The sequence below is a fragment of the Haliaeetus albicilla genome, chromosome 26 (genome assembly GCF_947461875.1).
Source record: "Haliaeetus albicilla chromosome 26, bHalAlb1.1, whole genome shotgun sequence".
Lineage (NCBI taxonomy): Eukaryota > Metazoa > Chordata > Aves > Accipitriformes > Accipitridae > Haliaeetus > Haliaeetus albicilla.
In genome coordinates this window covers 3881575-3904490 of record NC_091508.1, presented here as the reverse complement: position 1 = coordinate 3904490, position 22916 = coordinate 3881575, and the positions used below count along the sequence as shown (strand labels likewise).

Here is a 22916-nt window from a genome sequence, read left to right as displayed (position 1 = left end):
CATCCGTTGTTACACACATTTGAAAGACAAAGACTCGTCGCAGGCAGAGGCAGATTCTTTCTCCTTCACGTTCAACAAAACCACCAGCTCAAGAAACAGCAGGAACCGAGACCTAGCCAGTATCCGCTCACTGTACTCCAAACTCAACACTCTTCACAGGTTTTGTGCTTTGAAGCCTTGCTACGGGGAAGGCTCACGCAGCCACGTTTCAGGCGTCGCTCAGCTTACACAGACATACTGACATACCCAGCTCTTTCCTTGATTTTGGTTTGGAGCGAATTTCCTCTGCGTCGTCCGGCACCAAGTTCCTATATTCATCAAAGCCCTAAAAATCAGCAACAAAAGCCGCCGCTGAGCTACGTGCCCTGCTCTAAACTTCAGCAACAACACCACAAGCTATCGTGAGCTGTGCTGACGTGGGCTGGACAATTAAGACTATTAATTGGAGAGGCACGAGGTATTTCCATCCCCCATGCTAGTTTTTCCTGACAGGAAGAAACAGTTTTATGAATTGGAAGAACAACCAACAAAATACCCAATCCAAAGACATCCTGATACTCACAATGATGCAGCCTTCTAGCCGCATGTTCACTTGCTCATAAAGCCACACCTGGATCCTGGACCTCTGCAAAACGATGGAGGGGGAGAGCACAACAGGAACAGAAACACTCCACACAATTTTGTCCTCTCCTGTGCATTAAGAACTCCCTGCTGCCGACAGCTTTGTAACACTCGAGGCAGTAACTCTCACGCGTGGTTTCAGCAACGTCCTAAGCCATTTTTAAGGTGGTAGACTATTCTGGAAATCCTCTCTGCCTTCACTGGCGAACACACAACAGCACAGGCTTCAAGACTGTCACGGAAAACATCCCTGCACACGTGACTGCAAGAGCAAACGCCTCTTACAAATGTAACTCCTTAAGGTGAGAAGGAAAAACGCCCAACTCGGAACTAGCTGTTCTTCTCACGGATCGCAACGACAGCAAGTTCTTCAGTTCAAGCGAGACCGGCTCCAAAAACCCCATCCCGACCTCGGAAAGACCCGTCCGGCGTGCCGCCCCGCTCCCCACACGGCTCGAAGGGCCCTGCGCAAGAAGCACCGGGACGTTCCTCTCACACGGGGCCGAAGCCGCGGCAGCCCGGCGGTACTCACGTTCTGCAGGTAGCGGAAGATGAGGTTCTGGAGCGGAGCGTTAAGGACGCCCCACAGACAGACCACGCACCCCCACCTTTCCTGCCCCAGGGTTCGGTAAAAACGCTGTTAACTGCTGTCATGGGGAACAGCTCAACTACCGGTGAAGGCGGAGGCGGCCAGGCTACGTTTCATACAGGACCTTCAGGAGAATACGAGCATAACAGGGAAGAAGAAAATATTTACAGAAACCATGGCGTACACCAAACCCCATCTCCGCGGACAGAGCCTAGGCCGGGGACAGGGAAGGCTGACGACAGAGCAGGAGGAGGGAAGCAGCGAGGGGGAAGCCTTCCTCGCCGGGCTCTCGCGCGCTCTTCCTCTCTCCCAAAGTCCACGACCGACCGACCCATGCTGGCAGAAGTCTCAGCGGGAGAAAGTCCTTCGGCAGGATAAAGCGTCGGCAGCTTGGGGCTGGGTGACCCTTCTGGAGCCGGAACAGCACTTTGCTCAGTTTTGGTTTCAGACCTTTCCTCTAGGAACGAAGACAGCACAGTGCATTATCAAAGCACGCAAGTGTTTTCTTCCAAAGAGAAAGTATTGACAATCCACTCCGACAACCGATTTTTCCTCTGCCAGCAGCAAATGCCTGAGGGCTGCCCCACCTTCACAAATCCTCGTAGGAAGAGACTCAAGTTCTTCAAAAATTTAAGAAAATGATTCAAAAGGTAGCTGCTAGGGAAAACGATCCCTGGTGGCAGGGTACACAAGAGACCCCAGTCTCAGCTGTCTTCTGCAGGGTCACAAATTCAGACCGCATGTCTGACCAGCAGGGAAGTTTAGGACAACTGCGTGCAGATACTCCCAATGTCTACCAGTTCACCTGTGCTTTAAGACTCCTTGCAAAGCCTCAGCTAGGAAAAGAATCACCTCTGGGTATCCAACAAAATAATCAGTTTCAATTTATTTCTGTCTTTATTTTAAGCCTTAAGACTATGCGCTTCAGATGTCCAGCATTTCAGCAAGTTCCATGAGGAGCTCATCCTCATCCTTCTCTGGGTCCGGGTCAATTATCTCGTCCAGTTTGCCTCCTGAGATTTCCCAAAGAAACCGCTCAAAGTCATCTTCCACAGAGAAGGGGGCTTCCCAGGCCCCTGTGGAGCTCAACCCGTCTGTCTTTACTGCTACTCGTGAGGAAGCTGAGGTCGGGCTTGAGACCTCTGGCGGTGCCACAGAGTCTGCCAGGCTTCCAATGTGCAGTTCAGGACTGGGAAGAACAAGAAAGAGAGCAAATCAGCGTATGACATTCCTTAAGCAGAGAGATGTTTTCTGCAAACCAGCTCTTAAAATGGTAGTTAATCCCTCCTACCCCTCAGCCTTACGCAGGGATTGTTATTCAATTAACCTGGGGCTGCTTCTACAGTCCAATGTATCAGCAGGTACATTTTGCACTTTGGGGATTTATCCGCGAAGACACAGCATCTGGGGTCTGGCAAAGAAGGTTCCGTTTTTGTCGCCAGAGACACTTTGCCACCTTTACGAATTTGACTGCAAAAAGGTTACCGAGTCAACCTCCACAGGCGTTCAGAAAACCCAAGAAGCCACTGAAAAGCTGTACCAACTTGCAGCATTTTCAGACAAGAATCTAGATAAGCAGTCCAGCCAGCTGCTAGAAACTTATTATTTCAGACGAATTTTTCCTCTGCTGGATTTTGGCATGAAGTATCTCAAAACTCTAATCTTTCCACGTGTGGGGAAAAAAAAAAAACAAACAACTTAGTTTCACGTGAAAGGCACACTGATCAAGAAAAAGAACAAGTTGTGGTTGTTACCTGGTTTGGGGTTTTCCTCTCCCGCGTATGGAGAGGAGGCTGCCCTCTGGCAAAGCCGGAACAACAGCCTAGGAAGAAGCAAGATGGTTTTTAGGATACACAGGTCAAAGACTGCTTTGCAGATTCTTCCTCCGCTGCTTCTCCTCTGGCATTGCTGAGCCTTAACCAAAATACAGAGCCAGGGCACACCTGAAGAAAAGTTAGCATTGCCTTAACGTTTACTAACGACCTTGGGTCTTTTTGAAGAACGCAGCATTAATGGACGTAGCAGAGCATTATGTAAACACTGCCATTCACCTCGTAAAAAGCAGAAAGGTACTACAAGCGTCCTGGCGACCGCTTCTGGATTTAAAAGGGAACGGAGACCCGTAGAACGTTTCAGTCTTCCATCTTTTCTCCAAGAGGAGGCTACAACTTGGGCATAAATTTTACTAGGGACCCACTACTGCCTCAGCCGCTCTCCTTACCACAGCTGCTTTTTTAGCTGAAGGCTCCTTCCCGTCGCCACCAGTGGCACTCGGTGGCTTCACAGCCGCCACGGCAGACGGATGACTCTCGGCTGCCTTACGTTTCAGTGGCTGCTTTCTGGGGAAGGTGGCTTTCCCATCCAAAGGCTTCAGGCACACCTGCGGTTTGGCTAGAGTAAAAGGAAGAGAGAACTGATGCAGTCTTGCTCTGCCTCAGGAAAAAAACCCAACAAACAAACAGGTTCTCTTAACAGCACCACAATCCTTCTAGTTAAGTGTATTTAGCCAGCAGCTAAACAGGACAGCTTCAGCACTCGAGCAAGGGGAATCAGGCAGGTTTTTTTAAATTAACTTTTAGGGCCGTAGGAAAGCTCACGGAAAGACAAAAGGGGAAAGCATACTTAATAGCCAGTTCGTACCTGTCTCTGTACGGCTCTGTTCAGAGGGCAGTCCTAGCCTCTCCTTCAGAGACCTGGGGACTTGAACTACAAGAGAGAACAGAAAAAGTTCGGCAGACTGCATAAATCTCCATTTGGTGTTCACGTTTCACAATGAGAGCCATCACTTCACTGGGATTCAGAGCTACCTTGAGCCCTCAACCAACACGCAAAAAGAACCACTAGAAGAAAGGACAAACAGCAAACCTAAACAGAAAATCTGTGCATCAAATCCAGATGTCTGCTTAGTAGCTGCACCTCTCTTTGGTGCGTTGTCAGCATTCTCCAGAACCTCTGTCTTCTTCCCCAGCCTGTCAGCAAGGTTGCGCTTTAATGGAAGGACACTTCTACCAGCTTCAGAAGGAGAGAAAACAAGCAATACTTGAAGAACGTTTCTCTGCAGGAGGATTTTAGAACAGTCAGCCACAAACTTCAATGCTTCCAGGGATCTTTTCTTAGATTTGCCTTTCAGCTGCTAACCAAATTTGCCACTTCTGCCTGCCGCCAATACACATCTCTGCCAAAATGGATTTTCCTCCGGCACACAGCAAAAATACCCTTAAACATAGTCACGTTTAGATGAGGGCACCCGAACAACAGCTCACAAAAAGTTCTTAGCTATGGAGGCTTTCTGTTTTCCCATCCTCTCGCCAAGATTCACTTGAATCACAGGCTCCTCCCCTAAAACAAAGACTAATCTCTTCACTGCACAGAAACCAGTAGCCACTAAGAGCATTGTCCTTCTAGCCCACGTCCCAGCAAAAGGCACTCTTCTGGTAGCCAAACCACAGAAACGAGTGACTACGCGTAGTAGTAGTGCCACACATTTTTTGCCTTTCAAAGGAATTTGTGCAGATCTGAACACCACCACTTATACACAGACTCCTATCACGCTACTGTCCGCAAGTGCCACCGTCAGCCTCGTCAATGCTTCAAAAATTGCCTACTTGTATAATACCATCTTCTATAGGTCTGCCCTTTCATTACTGCCCGCTTTTTCCACTTATCCCCTTTTTTGCATACTGACACTCGTATTGACATTAGCCTCTCTCTCTGCTGCTGCTTCACTTAACCCAACCGCTACTTCTGCCACGTGCTGTCGACACATTAGCTCATTCACAAATCTCACTCAACTTCAGGAACATGAGAGTCCAATCAAGCACACTGGAGAGTCTGTAAGGTGGTGTAATACATGATGAGCTACGGCTTAATGTCAGGCTGATAAAAACCGCTTCTGGATCTTTTATTGCAACACAACAAACTGAGCACCTACAAATGCCAAATACTTGCAATCAAACCAGGGCCTTGAAGCATAAAAGCATGGTTTTAATTAGAAAAGGCAGCACCAGCAGGCTAACCTGCCTGAATTATCTTAATTATTACTTGACCTTTTTGACTGAGGAGCCATGAAATGGAAACAATAGTATTCACTACAAGTAGGGGATATTAACTCACCACCTTGGCTTTTTGTTTTTTTCTTTAGTTTCTCCAATTTGATTTCTTCAAGTGTTTTTATTCCAAAATTTAAATTGTCCTCTGAAAACAGAAAATGGTTAATGAAGCTGAGGCCTAAAGGCACATGTTGAAGAGCACACATCCTCAAGCTTCTTACAGCTCAGAACCCTTCCAAAGTCTTCCAAATAAACCCTCTCAACACTCCCCACCAGTAAAAAAAGCCATAGAACGGATGGGTATTTTGGTAAGCAACTGGCACCTCTCCTCCCATCCTACAGAGTAAAACCTACCGTCTTAAGCGTTTTAATCCATCTACACGATATTAGATTCCTCTGTCATTAGACATGGCTTCCCACAGTGTTTGAAAGGACACATTTGCAGGCATTTAAACTCCACGCTGTGGCTCTATTTTCTTTTACAAAAGTCAACAGGGAGGAGTTGACCTGTCTGACCCAAGGGACATACGACATTATTAGAGAGGAATGAGCTCGTGGAAATAACTGACTCCATCCAGCTACCCGATGCTCTATCGTAGTTTTAGAACATATCGCTTTGGAGTTAATCGTCAAGTTCTCCTTCCAAGCCATCCTACTACAGCTGCTAGAATACCTTGCTTTGTATTAGCCCTGCCTTTCCTAGTGGAAATTATCTGCGATCCACTACGGGTTTCTGTTGCCGGTTGCTGGACAGGTGTTTTAGTTTCACCTCCATCTTCAGAAAGCTGCTCTGAACATCCAAAATAAAACCTATTCAGTTATGGAGCAGGGATTATACAAGACGTTTCATGCTCATGTAGCTCGTACAATGACATTTCAGTCCACGGTTCATATTCTGTTCGTATTCTTAACTACAAGCAACTGTTTGTGGAAGGCTTTTTTTAAACAGCTGTATTGACTTGATAAGCTCATATAAGCAAGAGCTATACCGGGGAAAAAATATTTAAGACTCCAGGCTCTCGTCCGTAGCTTTAAACACTACACAGTTCAGGTACTCTGTGAATTTATACATTCACCTCCAGCAGAAATGCCTTCAGTAAGTAAAAAGTACCCATCTTCATCATCATCTGCAGCACTGATTACAACTGCCTGGAGGATGTGTAGGACTTGGGACCTTTTCAGAGCTTTCCACTTTCATCACCCCCCTCAGCTGCCGAGAGGGACTCGACTGCACAGAAAGTCTGTTTTGCTGCAGTGACGCCTGAGCCATTTTCACATCATCTTCTGCAGGCTCAGGTGGACTTGGAAGCGTAGCTAGAGGAAGACGAGGATCATCTCTCATTTGGCCATGTAAAACTTTCACCCCAACCTTGCACTCACTGCCTAGATACGGTAGATAAGGTAGATAACCCACCTGGCTGCTGAATTCAGAGTTTCCTATTCCCCACCCCTACGAACACACTAGGAACAACGGCTTCCCTTCACACACTCATCTCGCCACCCTACCCTCCAGAAAAGATTACATGAGGGGAAAGCAACCTGGAGTGCAAAGATCACACAAAGCACAGAGAAGCTGAGCATGAAAGAAAGAATTAAATACCAGAATTACAGTCCGTTTAGCTGAGAGCCTGTGACTGCACACTTCTCCCTACACTCATCAGTGAGCAGTTACTCGATGCCTTCTACGGCATTGTACCCACTCCTGAGTAATATTCAGAATTAATTCTTTAATGCTTAAAGGAAAAGGACCCAAGAAACTCACTTCTGCTTGGCGGGAAGAAGCGCCCATCAACATAGCGTCCTTTCGTGTGACGGAAGGCGCAGTTGGATTTTTGACAGCCAGCTGGTTGATTCTCCCAGTAGCAAGGGATCTCACTGCGTTTTTTCTGAAGACAGACAGAAAGAAAAGCTCATGGTAACACTCGCCTTAGGCTTGCTAAGAGACATAGTTACACGTCATGCCAGAGAGAGGGCTATCGCAGTGCAGTGCGGAAACATCGTTCCAAAGGGCAGTCTATCACTGAAAGCATTGCAGGGCAGATCGACAAAGTTTGCGTACGCTGTAACTACTACACATTATCTAGCTTTCCTGTCATTCCGTTGGAGAAGACGGGGGCTCGCACACATCAGTTCAGGGTGGGCTAAACTAAGACAATGTGCAAAATACTGGGATTATTCAGAGGGAAAAAAATGCCTTAAACTGCCTAGCTTGAATCTATCTCAAGTTATCTTTCAGAGCCTTATTTCCTTCCCATCTTCTCCCTCCCCACCCTGTGCTACCCCAAGACGTCAGAACAACGCCAGCACCTAATACAAAAATGTCTTGCTGAGATATACCTAAGAAATTGATCTTTCTTCCCCCAACTTCCTCCCACCCCCCTCCAAGTAACGGAAACCAGTATCCTTTGAAAGCAAGTAAATCTATCACGTACAAGCACATTCAGGCTGCCGACAGCAAGGAAAAATGCTTTCAGGGATTTAGTTGGAGAACACATCTTTAGGCAAACACTCACATCGACTTCCATGTGTCTGAATCTGCAGGTAGTCTTGAAACAGCGACCCTCCTGCCACAGCCTGCACACTCTCTCATTTCCCAGAGCGGCCGCACAGTGGCGGAAGGAACAGCTGTCTCCCTGTAACCAAAAGGAAACCCACAAAGAGGAAATTAAAACAGTACAGCCTCCAGAATTATCCATGCTAGTAGAACTGGACGCAGAATCGAACTGCTTGTGAAGTTAACAGAAATCTGGATGCCTCCGCCCCCTCCTCTCCTAAAAACTCAACAAGAAACCCCAAAGCAAAAGAAGCCCAAACATACCTTGTCACAGGTGGAATAGAAATAGAAGTAGCAGTCGTCCCCTTGCTTGGACATAATCGACACCGTCTGAGAACCAGCTCAGGTTCGAAGGCTTCGCTCTCAACAGGGACTTCCTCCCGTCCTGGCAAGAGCTGGCTTCGCTCTTTCTTGGACGGAAAGTCTCCTGATGGCTTGAGCGGTCAAATCTTCTTTTTCAAAGTAACCCTAAAGAAAGGTATCAGTAAGTGAAAAAGAAGAAACAGTCCTACTCCCTGGTCTAACCTTCCAGCTTGCTGACCTGCCTGTGTCCTGTACCAAAGACCAAGAAGGGAACAAAACTTTTTTGTTGCACCCCAACAAACGCACGAGAGGAGTACTATTGCACCTACCTGTGGGTACTTGCGGGTTATAAAGCACAAAGTATTTCACTTGGGCAGTCTCTCTTGCTGCTCTACTTTGTGCCTTTAATCGCTTACAAAAATAGTAAAGATGCTTAACGCCCCCCCTGTGTATCAGGACAGTCAGATCACAAGGAAGGCAGAGCACCAGGAACTACGTGTTCTCATCCCCCTTGTCAATCCGTCAGCCTTACCCCAGCCGCAAACAGCTGATGATGATTTACCTGCTGGTTACCGCACTCCACTAGGCTGACAGCGCCCTCGGTGTCACAAGTTACACAGAGAACGCTGCACTATGATGCGTATGCAAACCACCCAGCATGTCGTCTGAAGCACAGGACAAGCTCTTGCTAACACATCGCGTTCTCTGCATGAGAATCTGAAGCCAAGTTGTCCAAAGCTGAAGCACAACAGTCAGAATTTCCACTCTTTACAGTTGTTTTAGTCAACTCGACCTGTTAAATACTGTCTGGACACACATACACATACCCGTTCATGCACACGCCAAGAGCGAGGGATGATAAAGTCAGCAAGAGCGATAGTAAAAATTAGAATGTGGGGCTATTTGCCACAGCAGACTGCATAAAAAGTCTCTCATTTTGAGGGAACCGGCAAACCCAAAAGATCTACATAACAGTTTGATGAATATGCCTTCAAGGCTGATGCTTTATAACACGAGTGATTTTGGGGTCAGCACACAAACAGGCATACCTACGTACACGCATACAGTATCAACGTTTCTATACACACGAGCGTGCACAGCACATGGTGCACGATATCCGTAGCGAGAGCAACTCTCAGCCCTAATCGGACACGCGGAGTTGCAATCAATTAACAGCAGGGAGACAGCAGATCGAGGATACAGCAAGCTTTGAGAGGCAGGGAAATGCTTCCTTTGCAAGTGGCATGGCTGCGTGATACCAAGAATTTGGAATTACACTGATTTTCGGAAAGAATTTGTTCTCTTTTTACATCAGAGCCAATGCTACAAGTTTGCCATCATACGCTGTTCTCTAATCCATAAATCCATCATCATGCATTGCAGCAAGATCACGGAAGGTTTGAAAAGATGGCTTAGGTCCAGTTCGACAGCTGATGATTTTTTGGTGCCTCCAGCGCTGAAACTGATCTTCCCTAGCCACAAGCAGGTTTTTTGGATGCAAAGTCAGATACTGTGATTCTTACTGTTCTAAAGATACTAAATGCCATAAAACCTGCCACCACACCAGATAAAGCTCAAATTCAAGCGGTTCTGACCCCTTTCATTCCCATGCTGCGCGCTTCTGTGCAAGTATTTCTGACTCTCTTGGACAAAACGGAATGAAATAGTTCTTACGAGTTAATGACAAAAGGTTGGAACCTTCTACTCACACAAACACTAGCGGATTTTCCAGGATTTTTCTTTTTTTCTGGCAGGGGATTTTCCCAAATCTGAAATAAAGAGAGGGCAAGTTGGGTTCTCCTGTTAGTTACTGGGTTTTGACTGCTTGGCAAAGGGAATTGTTACGGGTTTGTGTGGCAGGGTTTTGGTAGCAGCGCAGGGGCCGCAGGGGTGGCTCCTGTGAGAAGCTGCTCGAAGCTCCCTCAGCTCGGAGTCGGACCCGCCTCTGGCCCAGGCCGACGCAATCAGCGACAGCGGCAGCGCCTCTGGGATGAAATATTTAAGAAGGGGAACCTGCAGCGAGTAGGGGGATTAGGAATGTGAGAGGAACAGCTCTGCAGATACCGGGGTCGGGGGGGAGGAGGGGCGCCTGAGGAGGTTGATGCCCCTGCAGCCCATGGAGCTGAACGGTGGAGCAGAGGCCCCCCAAGATGGCCGTGGCTCCATGGGAAAGCCCGCGCTGGAGCCGTGTGTGGCTGAAGACCGGCCCGCGGAAAGGACCCACGCCAGGGAAGTTTGTGAGGAACTGCAGCCCGCGGCAAGGACCAGACCTTCCTGAAGGACAGTCTCCCGTGGGAGGGACCTCACGGTGGAGCAGGGGCCGAGTGCGGAGTCCTCCTCCCCCTGAGGAGGAAGGAGGGGCAGAGACAACCTGTGAGGAACCGACCCCAGCCCCCATGCCCCGCCGCCGGGGGGAGGAGGGAGAGAAACCCGGGAGTGGAGTTGAGGCGGGAAGGAGGGAGGGGTGGGGGGCAGGTGGTCGCAGGTTTGGTTTTGCTTCCTAATATCCTTGGCTTGTTTGGATTTGCAGTAAACTAAACTGATTTTGTTTCTTCCCCAAGTTGAGCCTGTCTTTTGCCCGTGACCATAAGGGGCGAGTGATCTCTCCCACTCCTTATCTCCACCCACGAGCCTGCCTTATGTTTTCTGCTCATCCCACCGTGGCCCGGGGCGGCGGGGGGAGAGGAGAGTGAGCAAGCGGCTGCGTGGTGCTTTGTTACCGGCTGGGCTTCAACCACAACGGGAGTGAGACCAGTTGTTAAGCGCGAGGTTTCCTTCCCTTCCTCAGTATTGATGGGACTGTTCACTTTTCACCCTTAGCACCTTCAAAAACAGACTCTTGTGTCATACAGATTCCTACGCATCTCCTCCTAGAAATTACTGGATGTGTTACTGATGCCATTGATAATTAAATGAAGTTTCAAGCACGATTTCTGCAGTTTGCACAAGCCAACTCTTAAATGGAAGGCAATTAAGGACCACCGCTTTGCCCAGCAGAGGCATTCCAACACCAATCAGGAGGAATTCACGGTCTAGAAGGTGCCATTTCTTTTCCCTAGGAAGTGAGACACACCTGTACAGTGCAACTTTACTATGTCCACCACCATGGGGGGAACAAGAGAAATCCCCTCAGATCTAGCTCTTTTGAATGTCCAAGCAGCTCAGCATTTCGCTTGTCGCCTTCCATATTCCTGAGCAGGAGTTTGACTGGACCCCTCCAGCCACCCGGGCTGCAGAAAAAGTGCAGTGCAGTCCATCCGTTGTTACACACATTTGAAAGACAAAGACTCAGGCAGAGGCAGATTCTTTCTCCTTCACGTTCAACAAAACCACCAGCTCAAGAAACAGCAGGAACCGAGACCTAGCCAGTATCCGCTCACTGTACTCCAAACTCAACACTCTTCACACGTTTCGTGCTTTAAAGCCTTGCTACGGGGAAGGCTCACGCAGCCAGGTTTCAGGCGTCGCTCAGCTTACACAGACATACTGACATACCCAGCTCTTTCCTTGATTTTGGTTTGGAGCGAATTTCCTCTGCGTCGTCCAGCACCAAGTTCCTATATTCATCAAAGCCCTAAAAATCAGCAACAAAAGCCGCCGCTGAGCTACGTGCCCTGCTCTAAACTTCAGCAACAACACCACAAGCTATCGTGAGCTGTGCTGACGTGGGCTGGACAATTAAGACTATTAATTGGAGAGGCACGAGGTATTTCCATCCCCCATGCTAGTTTTTCCTGACAGGAAGAAACAGTTTTATGAATTGGAAGAACAACCAACAAAATACCCAATCCAAAGACATCCTGATACTCACAATGATGCAGCCTTCTAGCCGCATGTTCACTTGCTCATAAAGCCACACCTGGATCCTGGACCTCTGCAAAACGATGGAGGGGGAGAGCACAACAGGAACAGAAACACTCCACACAATTTTGTCCTCTCCTGTGCATTAAGAACTCCCTGCTGCCGACAGCTTTGTAACACTCGAGGCAGTAACTCTCACGCGTGGTTTCAGCAACGTCCTAAGCCATTTTTAAGGTGGTAGACTATTCTGGAAATCCTCTCTGCCTTCACTGGCGAACACACAACAGCACAGGCTTCAAGACTGTCACGGAAAACATCCCTGCACACGTGACTGCAAGAGCAAACGCCTCTTACAAAGGTAACTCCTTAAGGTGAGAAGGAAAAACGCCCAACTCGGAACTAGCTGTTCTTCTCACGGATCGCAACGACAGCAAGTTCTTCAGTTCAAGCGAGACCGGCTCCAAAAACCCCATCCCGACCTCGGAAAGACCCGTCCGGCGTGCCGCCCCGCTCCCCACACGGCTCGAAGGGCCCTGCGCAAGAAGCACCGGGACGTTCCTCTCACACGGGGCCGAAGCCGCGGCAGCCCGGCGGTACTCACGTTCTGTAGGTAGCGGAAGATGAGGTTCTGGAGCGGAGCGTTAAGGACGCCCCACAGACAGACCACGCACCCCCACCTTTCCTGCCCCAGGGTTCGGTAAAAACGCTGTTAACTGCTGTCATGGGGAACAGCTCAACTACCGGTGAAGGCGGAGGCGGCCAGGCTACGTTTCATACAGGACCTTCAGGAGAATACGAGCATAACAGGGAAGAAGAAAATATTTACAGAAACCATGGCGTATACCAAACCCCATCTCCGCGGACAGAGCCTAGGCCGGGGACAGGGAAGGCTGACGACAGAGCAGGAGGAGGGAAGCAGCGAGGGGGAAGCCTTCCTCGCCGGGCTCTCGCGCGCTCTTCCTCTCTCCCAAAGTCCACGACCGACCGACCCATGCTGGCAGAAGTCTCAGCGGGAGAAAGTCCTTCGGCAGGATAAAGCGTCGGCAGCTTGGGGCTGGGTGACCCTTCTGGAGCCGGAACAGCACTTTGCTCAGTTTTGGTTTCAGACCTTTCCTCTAGGAACGAAGACAGCACAGTGGATTATCAAAGCACGCAAGTGTTTTCTTCCAAAGAGAAAGTATTGACAATCCACTCCGACAACCGATTTTTCCTCTGCCAGCAGCAAATGCCTGAGGGCCGCCCCACCTTCACAAATCCTCGTAGGAAGAGAAGAGACTCAAGTTCTTCAAAAATTTAAGAAAATGATTCAAAAGGTAGCTGCTAGGGAAAACGATCCCTGGTGGCAGGGTACACAAGAGACCCCAGTCTCAGCTGTCTTCTGCAGGGTCACAAATTCAGACCGCATGTCTGACCAGCAGGGAAGTTTAGGACAACTGCGTGCAGATACTCCCAATGTCTACCAGTTCACCTGTGCTTTAAGACTCCTTGCAAAGCCTCAGCTAGGAAAAGAATCACCTCTGGGTATCCAACAAAATAATCAGTTTCAATTTATTTCTGTCTTTATTTTAAGCCTTAAGACTATGCGCTTCAGATGTCCAGCATTTCAGCAAGTTCCATGAGGAGCTCATCCTCATCCTTCTCTGGGTCCGGGTCAATTATCTCGTCCAGTTTGCCTCCTGAGATTTCCCAAAGAAACTGCTCAAAGTCGTCTTCCACAGAGAAGGGGGCTTCCCAGGCCCCTGTGGAGCTCAACCCGTCTGTCTTTACTGCTACTCGTGAGGAAGCTGAGGTCGGGCTTGAGACCTCTGGCGGTGCCACAGAGTCTGCCAGGCTTCCAATGTGCAGTTCAGGACTGGGAAGAACAAGAAAGAGAGCAAATCAGCGTATGACATTCCTTAAGCAGAGAGATGTTTTCTGCAAACCAGCTCTTAAAATGGTAGTTAATCCCTCCTACCCCTCAGCCTTACGCAGGGATTGTTATTCAATTAACCTGGGGCTGCTTCTACAGTCCAATGTATCAGCAGGTACATTTTGCACTTTGGGGATTTATCCGCGAAGACACAGCATCTGGGGTCTGGCAAAGAAGGTTCCGTTTTTGTCGCCAGAGACACTTTGCCACCTTTACGAATTTGACTGCAAAAAGGTTACCAAGTCAACCTCTGCAGGCGTTCAGAAAACCCAAGAAGCCACTGAAAAGCTGTACCAACTTGCAGCATTTTCAGACAAGAATCTAGATAAGCAGTCCAGCCAGCTGCTAGAAACTTATTATTTCAGACGAATTTTTCCTCTGCTGGATTTTGGCATGAAGTATCTCAAAACTCTAATCTTTCCACGTGTGGGAAAAAAAAAAAAAACAAACAACTTAGTTTCACGTGAAAGGCACACTGATCAAGAAAAAGAACAAGTTGTGGTTGTTACCTGGTTTGGGGTTTTCCTCTCCCGCGTATGGAGAGGAGGCTGCCCTCTGGCAAAGCCGGAACAACAGCCTAGGAAGAAGCAAGATGGTTTTTAGGATACACAGGTCAAAGACTGCTTTGCAGATTCTTCCTCCGCTGCTTCTCCTCTGGCATTGCTGAGCCTTAACCAAAATACAGAGCCAGGGCACACCTGAAGAAAAGTTAGCGTTCCCTTAACGTTTACTAACGACCTTGGGTCTTTTTGAAGAACGCAGCATTAATGGACGTAGCAGAGCATTATGTAAACACTGCCATTCACCTCGTAAAAAGCAGAAAGGTACTACAAGCGTCCTGGCGACCGCTTCTGGATTTAAAAGGGAACAGAGACCCGTAGAACGTTTCAGTCTTCCATCTTTTCTCCAAGAGGAGGCTACAACTTGGGCATAAATTTTACTAGGGACCCACTACTGCCTCAGCCGCTCTCCTTACCACAGCTGCTTTTTTAGCTGAAGGCTCCTTCCCGTCGCCACCAGTGGCACTCGGTGGCTTCACAGCCGCCACGGCAGACGGATGACTCTCGGCTGCCTTACGTTTCAGTGGCTGCTTTCTGGGGAAGGTGGCTTTCCCATCCAAAGGCTTCAGGCACACCTGCGGTTTGGCTAGAGTAAAAGGAAGAGAGAACTGATGCAGTCTTGCTCTGCCTCAGGAAAAAAACCCAACAAACAAACAGGTTCTCTTAACAGCACCACAATCCTTCTAGTTAAGTGTATTTAGCCAGCAGCTAAACAGGACAGCTTCAGCACTCGAGCAAGGGGAATCAGGCAGGTTTTTTTAAATTAACTTTTAGGGCCGTAGGAAAGCTCACGGAAAGACAAAAGGGGAAAGCATACTTAATAGCCAGTTCGTACCTGTCTCTGTACGGCTCTGTTCAGAGGGCAGTCCTAGCCTCTCCTTCAGAGACCTGGGGACTTGAACTACAAGAGAGAACAGAGAAAGTTTGGCAGACTGCATAAATCTCCATTTGGTGTTCACGTTTCACAATGAGAGCCATCACTTCACTGGGATTCAGAGCTACCTTGAGCCCTCAACCAACACGCAAAAAGAACCACTAGAAGAAAGGACAAACAGCAAACCTAAACAGAAAATCTGTGCATCAAATCCAGATGTCTGCTTAGTAGCTGCACCTCTCTTTGGTGCGTTGTCAGCATTCTCCAGAACCTCTGTCTTCTTCCCCAGCCTGTCAGCAAGGTTGCGCTTTAATGGAAGGACACTTCTACCAGCTTCAGAAGGAGAGAAAACAAGCAATACTTGAAGAACGTTTCTCTGCAGGAGGATTTTAGAACAGTCAGCCACAAACTTCAATGCTTCCAGGGATCTTTTCTTAGATTTGCCTTTCAGCTGCTAACCAAATTTGCCACTTCTGCCTGCCGCCAATACACATCTCTGCCAAAATGGATTTTCCTCCGGCACACAGCAAAAATACCCTTAAACATAGTCACGTTTAGATGAGGGCACCCGAACAACAGCTCACAAAAAGTTCTTAGCTATGGAGGCTTTCTGTTTTCCCATCCTCTCGCCAAGATTCACTTGAATCACAGGCTCCTCCCCTAAAACAAAGACTAATCTCTTCACTGCACAGAAACCAGTAGCCACTAAGAGCATTGTCCTTCTAGCCCACGTCCCAGCAAAAGGCACTCTTCTGGTAGCCAAACCACAGAAACGAGTGACTACGCGTAGTAGTAGTGCCACACATTTTTTGCCTTTCAAAGGAATTTGTGCAGATCTGAACACCACCACTTATACACAGACTCCTATCACGCTACTGTCTGCAAGTGCCACCGTCAGCCTCGTCAACGCTTCAAAAATTGCCTACTTGTATAATACCATCTTCTATAGGTCTGCCCTTTCATTACTGCCCGCTTTTTCCACTTATCCCCTTTTTTGCATACTGACACTCGTATTGACATTAGCCTCTCTCTCTGCTGCTGCTTCACTTAACCCAACCGCTACTTCTGCCACGTGCTGTCGACACATTAGCTCCTTCACAAATCTCACTCAACTTCAGGAACATGAGAGTCCAATCAAGCACACTGGAGAGTCTGTAAGGTGGTGTAATACATGATGAGCTACGGCTTAATGTCAGGCTGATAAAAACCGCTTCTGGATCTTTTATTGCAACACAACAACCTGAGCACCTACAAATGCCAAATACTTGCAATCAAACCAGGGCCTTGAAGCATAAAAGCATGGTTTTAATTAGAAAAGGCAGCACCAGCAGGCTAACCTGCCTGAATTATCTTAATTATTACTTGACCTTTTTGACTGAGGAGCCATGAAATGGAAACAATAGTATTCACTACAAGTAGGGGATATTAACTCACCACCTTGGCTTTTTGTTTTTTTCTTTAGTTTCTCCAATTTGATTTCTTCAAGTGTTTTTATTCCAAAATTTAAATTGTCCTCTGAAAACAGAAAATGGTTAATGAAGCTGAGGCCTAAAGGCACATGTTGAAGAGCACACATCCTCAAGCTTCTTACAGCTCAGAACCCTTCCAAAGTCTTCCAAATAAACCCTCTCAACACTCCCCACCAGTAAAAAAAGCCATAGAACGGATGGGTATTTTGGTAAGCAACTGGCACCTCTCCTCCCATCCTACAGAGTAAAACCTACCGTCTTAAGCGTTTTAATCCATCTACACGATATTAGATTCCTCTGTCATTAGACATGGCTTCCCACAGTGTTTGAAAGGACACATTTGCAGGCATTTAAACTCCACGCTGTGGCTCTATTTTCTTTTACAAAAGTCAACAGGGAGGAGTTGACCTGTCTGACCCAAGGGACATACGACATTATTAGAGAGGAATGAGCTCGTGGAAATAACTGACTCCATCCAGCTACCCGATGCTCTATCGTAGTTTTAGAACATATCGCTTTGGAGTTAATCGTCAAGTTCTCCTTCCAAGCCATCCTACTACAGCTGCTAGAATACCTTGCTTTGTATTAGCCCTGCCTTTCCTAGTGGAAATTATCTGCGATCCACTACGGGTTTCTGTTGCCGGTTGCTGGACAGGTGTTTTAGTTTCACCTCCATCTTCAGAAAGCTGCTCTGAACGTCCAAAATAAAACCTATTCAGTTATGGAGCAGGGATTATACAAGACGTTTCATGCTCATGTAGCTCGTACAATGACATTTCAGTCCACGGTTCATATTCTGTTCGTATTCTTAACTACAAGCAACTGTTTGTGGAAGGCTTTTTTTAAACAGCTGTATTGACTTGATAAGCTCATATAAGCAAGAGCTATACCGGGGAAAAAATATTTAAGACTCCAGACTCTCGTCCGTAGCTTTAAACACTACACAGTTCAGGCATTCTGTCATTCATACATTCACCTCCAGTAGAAATGCCTTCAGTAAGTAAAAAGTACCCATCTTCATCATCATCTGCAGCACTGATTACAGCTGCCTGGAGGATGTGTAGGACTTGGGACCTTTTCAGAGCTTTCCACTTTCATCACCCCCCTCAGCTGCCGAGAGGGACTCGACTGCACAGAAAGTCTGTTTTGCTGCAGTGACGCCTGAGCCATTTTCACATCATCTTCTGCAGGCTCAGGTGGACTTGGAAGCGTAGCTAGAGGAAGACGAGGATCATCTCTCATTTGGCCATGTAAAACTTTCACCCCAACCTTGCACTCACTGCCTAGATACGGTAGATAAGGTAGATAACCCACCTGGCTGCTGAATTCAGAGTTTCCTATTCCCCACCCCTACGAACACACTAGGAACAACGGCTTCCCTTCACACACTCATCTCGCCACCCTACCCTCCAGAAAAGATTACATGAGGGGAAAGCAACCTGGAGTGCAAAGATCACACAAAGCACAGAGAAGCTGAGCATGAAAGAAAGAATTAAATACCAGAATTACAGTCCGTTTAGCTGAGAGCCTGTGACTGCACACTTCTCCCTACACTCATCAGTGAGCAGTTACTCGATGCCTTCTACGGCATTGTACCCACTCCTGAGTAATATTCAGAATTAATTCTTTAATGCTTAAAGGAAAAGGACCCAAGAAACTCACTTCTGCTTGGCGGGAAGAAGCGCCCATCAACATAGCGTCCTTTCGTGTGACGGAAGGCGCAGTTGGATTTTTGACAGCCAGCTGGTTGATTCTCCCAGTAGCAAGGGATCTCACTGCGTTTTTTCTGAAGACAGACAGAAAGAAAAGCTCATGGTAACACTCGCCTTAGGCTTGCTAAGAGACATAGTTACACGTCATGCCAGAGAGAGGGCTATCGCAGTGCAGTGCGGAAACATCGTTCCAAAGGGCAGTCTATCACTGAAAGCGTTGCAGGGCAGATCGACAAAGTTTGCGTACGCTGTAACTACTACACATTATCTAGCTTTCCTGTCATTCCGTTGGAGAAGACGGGGGCTCGCACACATCAGTTCAGGGTGGGCTAAACTAAGACAATGTGCAAAATACTGGGATTATTCAGAGGGAAAAAAATGCCTTAAACTGCCTAGCTTGAATCTATCTCAAGTTATCTTTCAGAGCCTTATTTCCTTCCCATCTTCTCCCTCCCCACCCTGTGCTACCCCAAGACGTCAGAACAACGCCAGCACCTAATACAAAAATGTCTTGCTGAGATATACCTAAGAAATTGATCTTTCTTCCCCCAACTTCCTCCCACCCCCCTCCAAGTAACGGAAACCAGTATCCTTTGAAAGCAAGTAAATCTATCACGTACAAGCACATTCAGGCTGCCGACAGCAAGGAAAAATGCTTTCAGGGATTTAGTTGGAGAACACATCTTTAGCCAAACACTCACATCGACTTCCATGTGTCTGAATCTGCAGGTAGTCTTGAAACAGCGACCCTCCTGCCACAGCCTGCACACTCTCTCATTTCCCAGAGCGGCCGCACAGTGGCGGAAGGAACAGCTGTCTCCCTGTAACCAAAAGGAAACCCACAAAGAGGAAATTAAAACAGTACAGCCTCCAAAATTATCCATGCTAGTAGAACTGGACGCAGAATCGAACTGCTTGTGAAGTTAACAGAAATCTGGATGCCTCCGCCCCCTCCTCTCCTAAAAACTCAACAAGAAACCCCAAAGCAAAAGAAGCCCAAACATACCTTGTCACAGGTGGAATAGAAATAGAAGTAGCAGTCGTCCCCTTGCTTGGACATAATCGACACCGTCTGAGAACCAGCTCAGGTTCGAAGGCTTCGCTCTCAACAGGGACTTCCTCCCGTCCTGGCAAGAGCTGGCTTCGCTCTTTCTTGGACGGAAAGTCTCCTGATGGCTTGAGCGGTCAAATCTTCTTTTTCAAAGTAACCCTAAAGAAAGGTATCAGTAAGCGAAAAAGAAGAAACAGTCCTACTCCCTGGTCTAACCTTCCAGCTTGCTGACCTGCCTGTGTCCTGTACCAAAGACCAAGAAGGGAACAAAACTTTTTTGTTGCACCCCAACAAACGCACGAGAGGAGTACTATTGCACCTACCTGTGGGTACTTGCGGGTTATAAAGCACAAAGTATTTCACTTGGGCAGTCTCTCTTGCTGCTCTACTTTGTGCCTTTAATCGCTTACAAAAATAGTAAAGATGCTTAACGCCCCCCCTGTGTATCAGGACAGTCAGATCACAAGGAAGGCAGAGCACCAGGAACTACGTGTTCTCATCCCCCTTGTCAATCCGTCAGCCTTACCCCAGCCGCAAACAGCTGATGATGATTTACCTGCTGGTTACCGCACTCCACTAGGCTGACAGCGCCCTCGGTGTCACAAGTTACACAGAGAACGCTGCACTATGATGCGTATGCAAACCACCCAGCATGTTGTCTGAAGCACAGGACAAGCTCTTGCTAACACATCTCGTTCTCTGCATGAGAATCTGAAGCCAAGTTGTCCAAAGCTGAAGCACAACAGTCAGAATTTCCACTCTTTACAGTTGTTTTAGTCAACTCGACCTGTTAAATACTGTCTGGACACACATACACATACCCGTTCATGCACACGCCAAGAGCGAGGGATGATAAAGTCAGCAAGAGCGATAGTAAAAATTAGAATGTGGGGCTATTTGCCACAGCAGACTGCATAAAAAGTCTCTCATTTTGAGGGAACCGGCAAACCCAAAAGATCTACATAACAGTTTGATGAATATGCCTTCAAGGCTGATGCTTTATAACACGAGTGATTTTGGGGTCAGCACACAAACAGGCATACCTACGTACACGCATACAGTATCAACGTTTCTATACACACGAGCGTGCACAGCACATGGTGCACGATATCCGTAGCGAGAGCAACTCTCAGCCCTAATCGGGCACGCGGAGTTGCAATCAATTAACAGCAGGGAGACAGCAGATCGAGGATACAGCAAGCTTTGAGAGGCAGGGAAATGCTTCCTTTGCAAGTGGCATGGCTGCGTGATACCAAGAATTTGGAATTACACTGATTTTCGGAAAGAATTTGTTCTCTTTTTACATCAGAGCCAATGCTACAAGTTTGCCATCATACGCTGTTCTCTAATCCATAAATCCATCATCATGCATTGCAGCAAGATCACGGAAGGTTTGAAAAGATGGCTTAGGTCCAGTTCGACAGCTGATGATTTTTTGGTGCCTCCAGCGCTGAAACTGATCTTCCCTAGCCACAAGCAGGTTTTTTGGATGCAAAGTCAGATACTGTGATTCTTACTGTTCTAAAGATACTAAATGCCATAAAACCTGCCACCACACCAGATAAAGCTCAAATTCAAGCGGTTCTGACCCCTTTCATTCCCATGCTGCGCGCTTCTGTGCAAGTATTTCTGACTCTCTTGGACAAAACGGAATGAAATTGTTCTTACGAGTTAATGACAAAAGGTTGGAACCATCTACTCACACAAACACTAGCGGATTTTCCAGGATTTTTCTTTTTTTCTGGCAGGGGATTTTCCCAAATCTGAAATAAAGAGAGGGCAAGTTGGGTTCTCCTGTTAGTTACTGGGTTTTGACTGCTTGGCAAAGGGAATTGTTACGGGTTTGTGTGGCGGGGTTTTGGTAGCAGCGCAGGGGCCGCAGGGGTGGCTCCTGTGAGAAGCTGCTCGAAGCTCCCTCAGCTCGGAGTCGGACCCGCCTCTGGCCCAGGCCGACGCAATCAGCGACAGCGGCAGCGCCTCTGGGATGAAATATTTAAGAAGGGGAACCTGCAGCGAGTAGGGGGATTAGGAATGTGAGAGGAACAGCTCTGCAGATACCGGGGTCGGGGGGGAGGAGGGGCGCCTGAGGAGGTTGATGCCCCTGCAGCCCATGGAGCTGAACGGTGGAGCAGAGGCCCCCCAAGATGGCCGTGGCTCCATGGGAAAGCCCGCGCTGGAGCCGTGTGTGGCTGAAGACCGGCCCGCGGAAAGGACCCACGCCAGGGAAGTTTGTGAGGAACTGCAGCCCGCGGCAAGGACCAGACCTTCCTGAAGGACAGTCTCCCGTGGGAGGGACCTCACGGTGGAGCAGGGGCCGAGTGCGGAGTCCTCCTCCCCCTGAGGAGGAAGGAGGGGCAGAGACAACCTGTGAGGAACCGACCCCAGCCCCCATGCCCCGCCGCCGGGGGGAGGAGGGAGAGAAACCCGGGAGTGGAGTTGAGGCGGGAAGGAGGGAGGGGTGGGGGGCAGGTGGTCGCAGGTTTGGTTTTGCTTCCTAATATCCTTGGCTTGTTTGGATTTGCAGTAAACTAAACTGATTTTGTTTCTTCCCCAAGTTGAGCCTGTCTTTTGCCCGTGACCATAAGGGGCGAGTGATCTCTCCCACTCCTTATCTCCACCCACGAGCCTGCCTTATGTTTTCTGCTCATCCCACCGTGGCCCGGGGCGGCGGGGGGAGAGGAGAGTGAGCAAGCGGCTGCGTGGTGCTTTGTTACCGGCTGGGCTTCAACCACAACGGGAGTAAGACCAGTTGTTAAGCGCGAGGTTTCCTTCCCTTCCTCAGTATTGATGGGACTATTCACTTTTCACCCTTAGCACCTTCAAAAACAGACTCTTGTGTCATACAGATTCCTACGCATCTCCTCCTAGAAATTACTGGATGTGTTACTGATGCCATTGATAATTAAATGAAGTTTCAAGCACGATTTCTGCAGTTTGCACAAGCCAACTCTTAAATGGAAGGCAATTAAGGACCACCGCTTTGCCCAGCAGAGGCATTCCAACACCAATCAGGAGGAATTCACGGTCTAGAAGGTGCCATTTCTTTTCCCTAGGAAGTGAGACACACCTGTACAGTGCAACTTTACTATGTCCACCACCATGGGGGGAACAAGAGAAATCCCCTCAGATCTAGCTCTTTTGAATGCCCAAGCAGCTCAGCATTTCACTTGTCGCCTTCCATATTCCTGAGCAGGAGTTTGACTGGACCCCTCCTGCTACCCGGGCTGCAGAAAAAGTGCAGCGCAGTCCATCCGTTGTTACACACATTTGAAAGACAAAGACTCGTCGCAGGCAGAGGCAGATTCTTTCTCCTTCACGTTCAACAAAACCACCAGCTCAAGAAACAGCAGGAACCGACACCTAGCCAGTATCCGCTCACTGTACTCCAAACTCAACACTCTTCACAGGTTTTGTGCTTTGAAGC

The 22916-nt window shown here is 48.2% G+C and overlaps 3 protein-coding genes across 3 annotated transcripts; all 3 read right to left on the bottom strand.

The window, feature by feature from the left end:
• Window positions 1-208: 208 nt before the first annotated feature.
• LOC138682146 (small nuclear ribonucleoprotein E-like) lies at window positions 209-1406 on the bottom strand. Its single transcript, XM_069771873.1, has 4 exons — window positions 1395-1406; window positions 1154-1180; window positions 563-625; window positions 209-325 (listed from the first exon to the last, which is right to left on the bottom strand). The coding sequence occupies exons 1-4, from the start codon at window positions 1404-1406 to the stop codon at window positions 209-211; spliced, it is 219 nt and encodes a 72-aa protein (XP_069627974.1).
• Window positions 1407-2134: 728 nt separating this feature from the next.
• LOC138682145 (zinc finger CCCH domain-containing protein 11A-like) lies at window positions 2135-8131 on the bottom strand. The gene is given in 12 exon segments (XM_069771872.1): window positions 2135-2399; window positions 2965-3032; window positions 3432-3601; window positions 3851-3916; window positions 4127-4222; window positions 5324-5404; window positions 5933-6069; window positions 6371-6408; window positions 6410-6573; window positions 7022-7145; window positions 7773-7892; window positions 8078-8131. Coding segments are annotated over 12 exon segments (1383 nt in total).
• Window positions 8132-11573: 3442 nt separating this feature from the next.
• On the bottom strand, window positions 11574-12752 carry LOC138682144 (small nuclear ribonucleoprotein E-like). The gene is made up of 4 exons (XM_069771871.1): window positions 12744-12752; window positions 12519-12545; window positions 11928-11990; window positions 11574-11690 (listed from the first exon to the last, which is right to left on the bottom strand). The coding sequence occupies exons 1-4, from the start codon at window positions 12750-12752 to the stop codon at window positions 11574-11576; spliced, it is 216 nt and encodes a 71-aa protein (XP_069627972.1).
• Between the last annotated feature and the right edge of the window lie 10164 nt (window positions 12753-22916).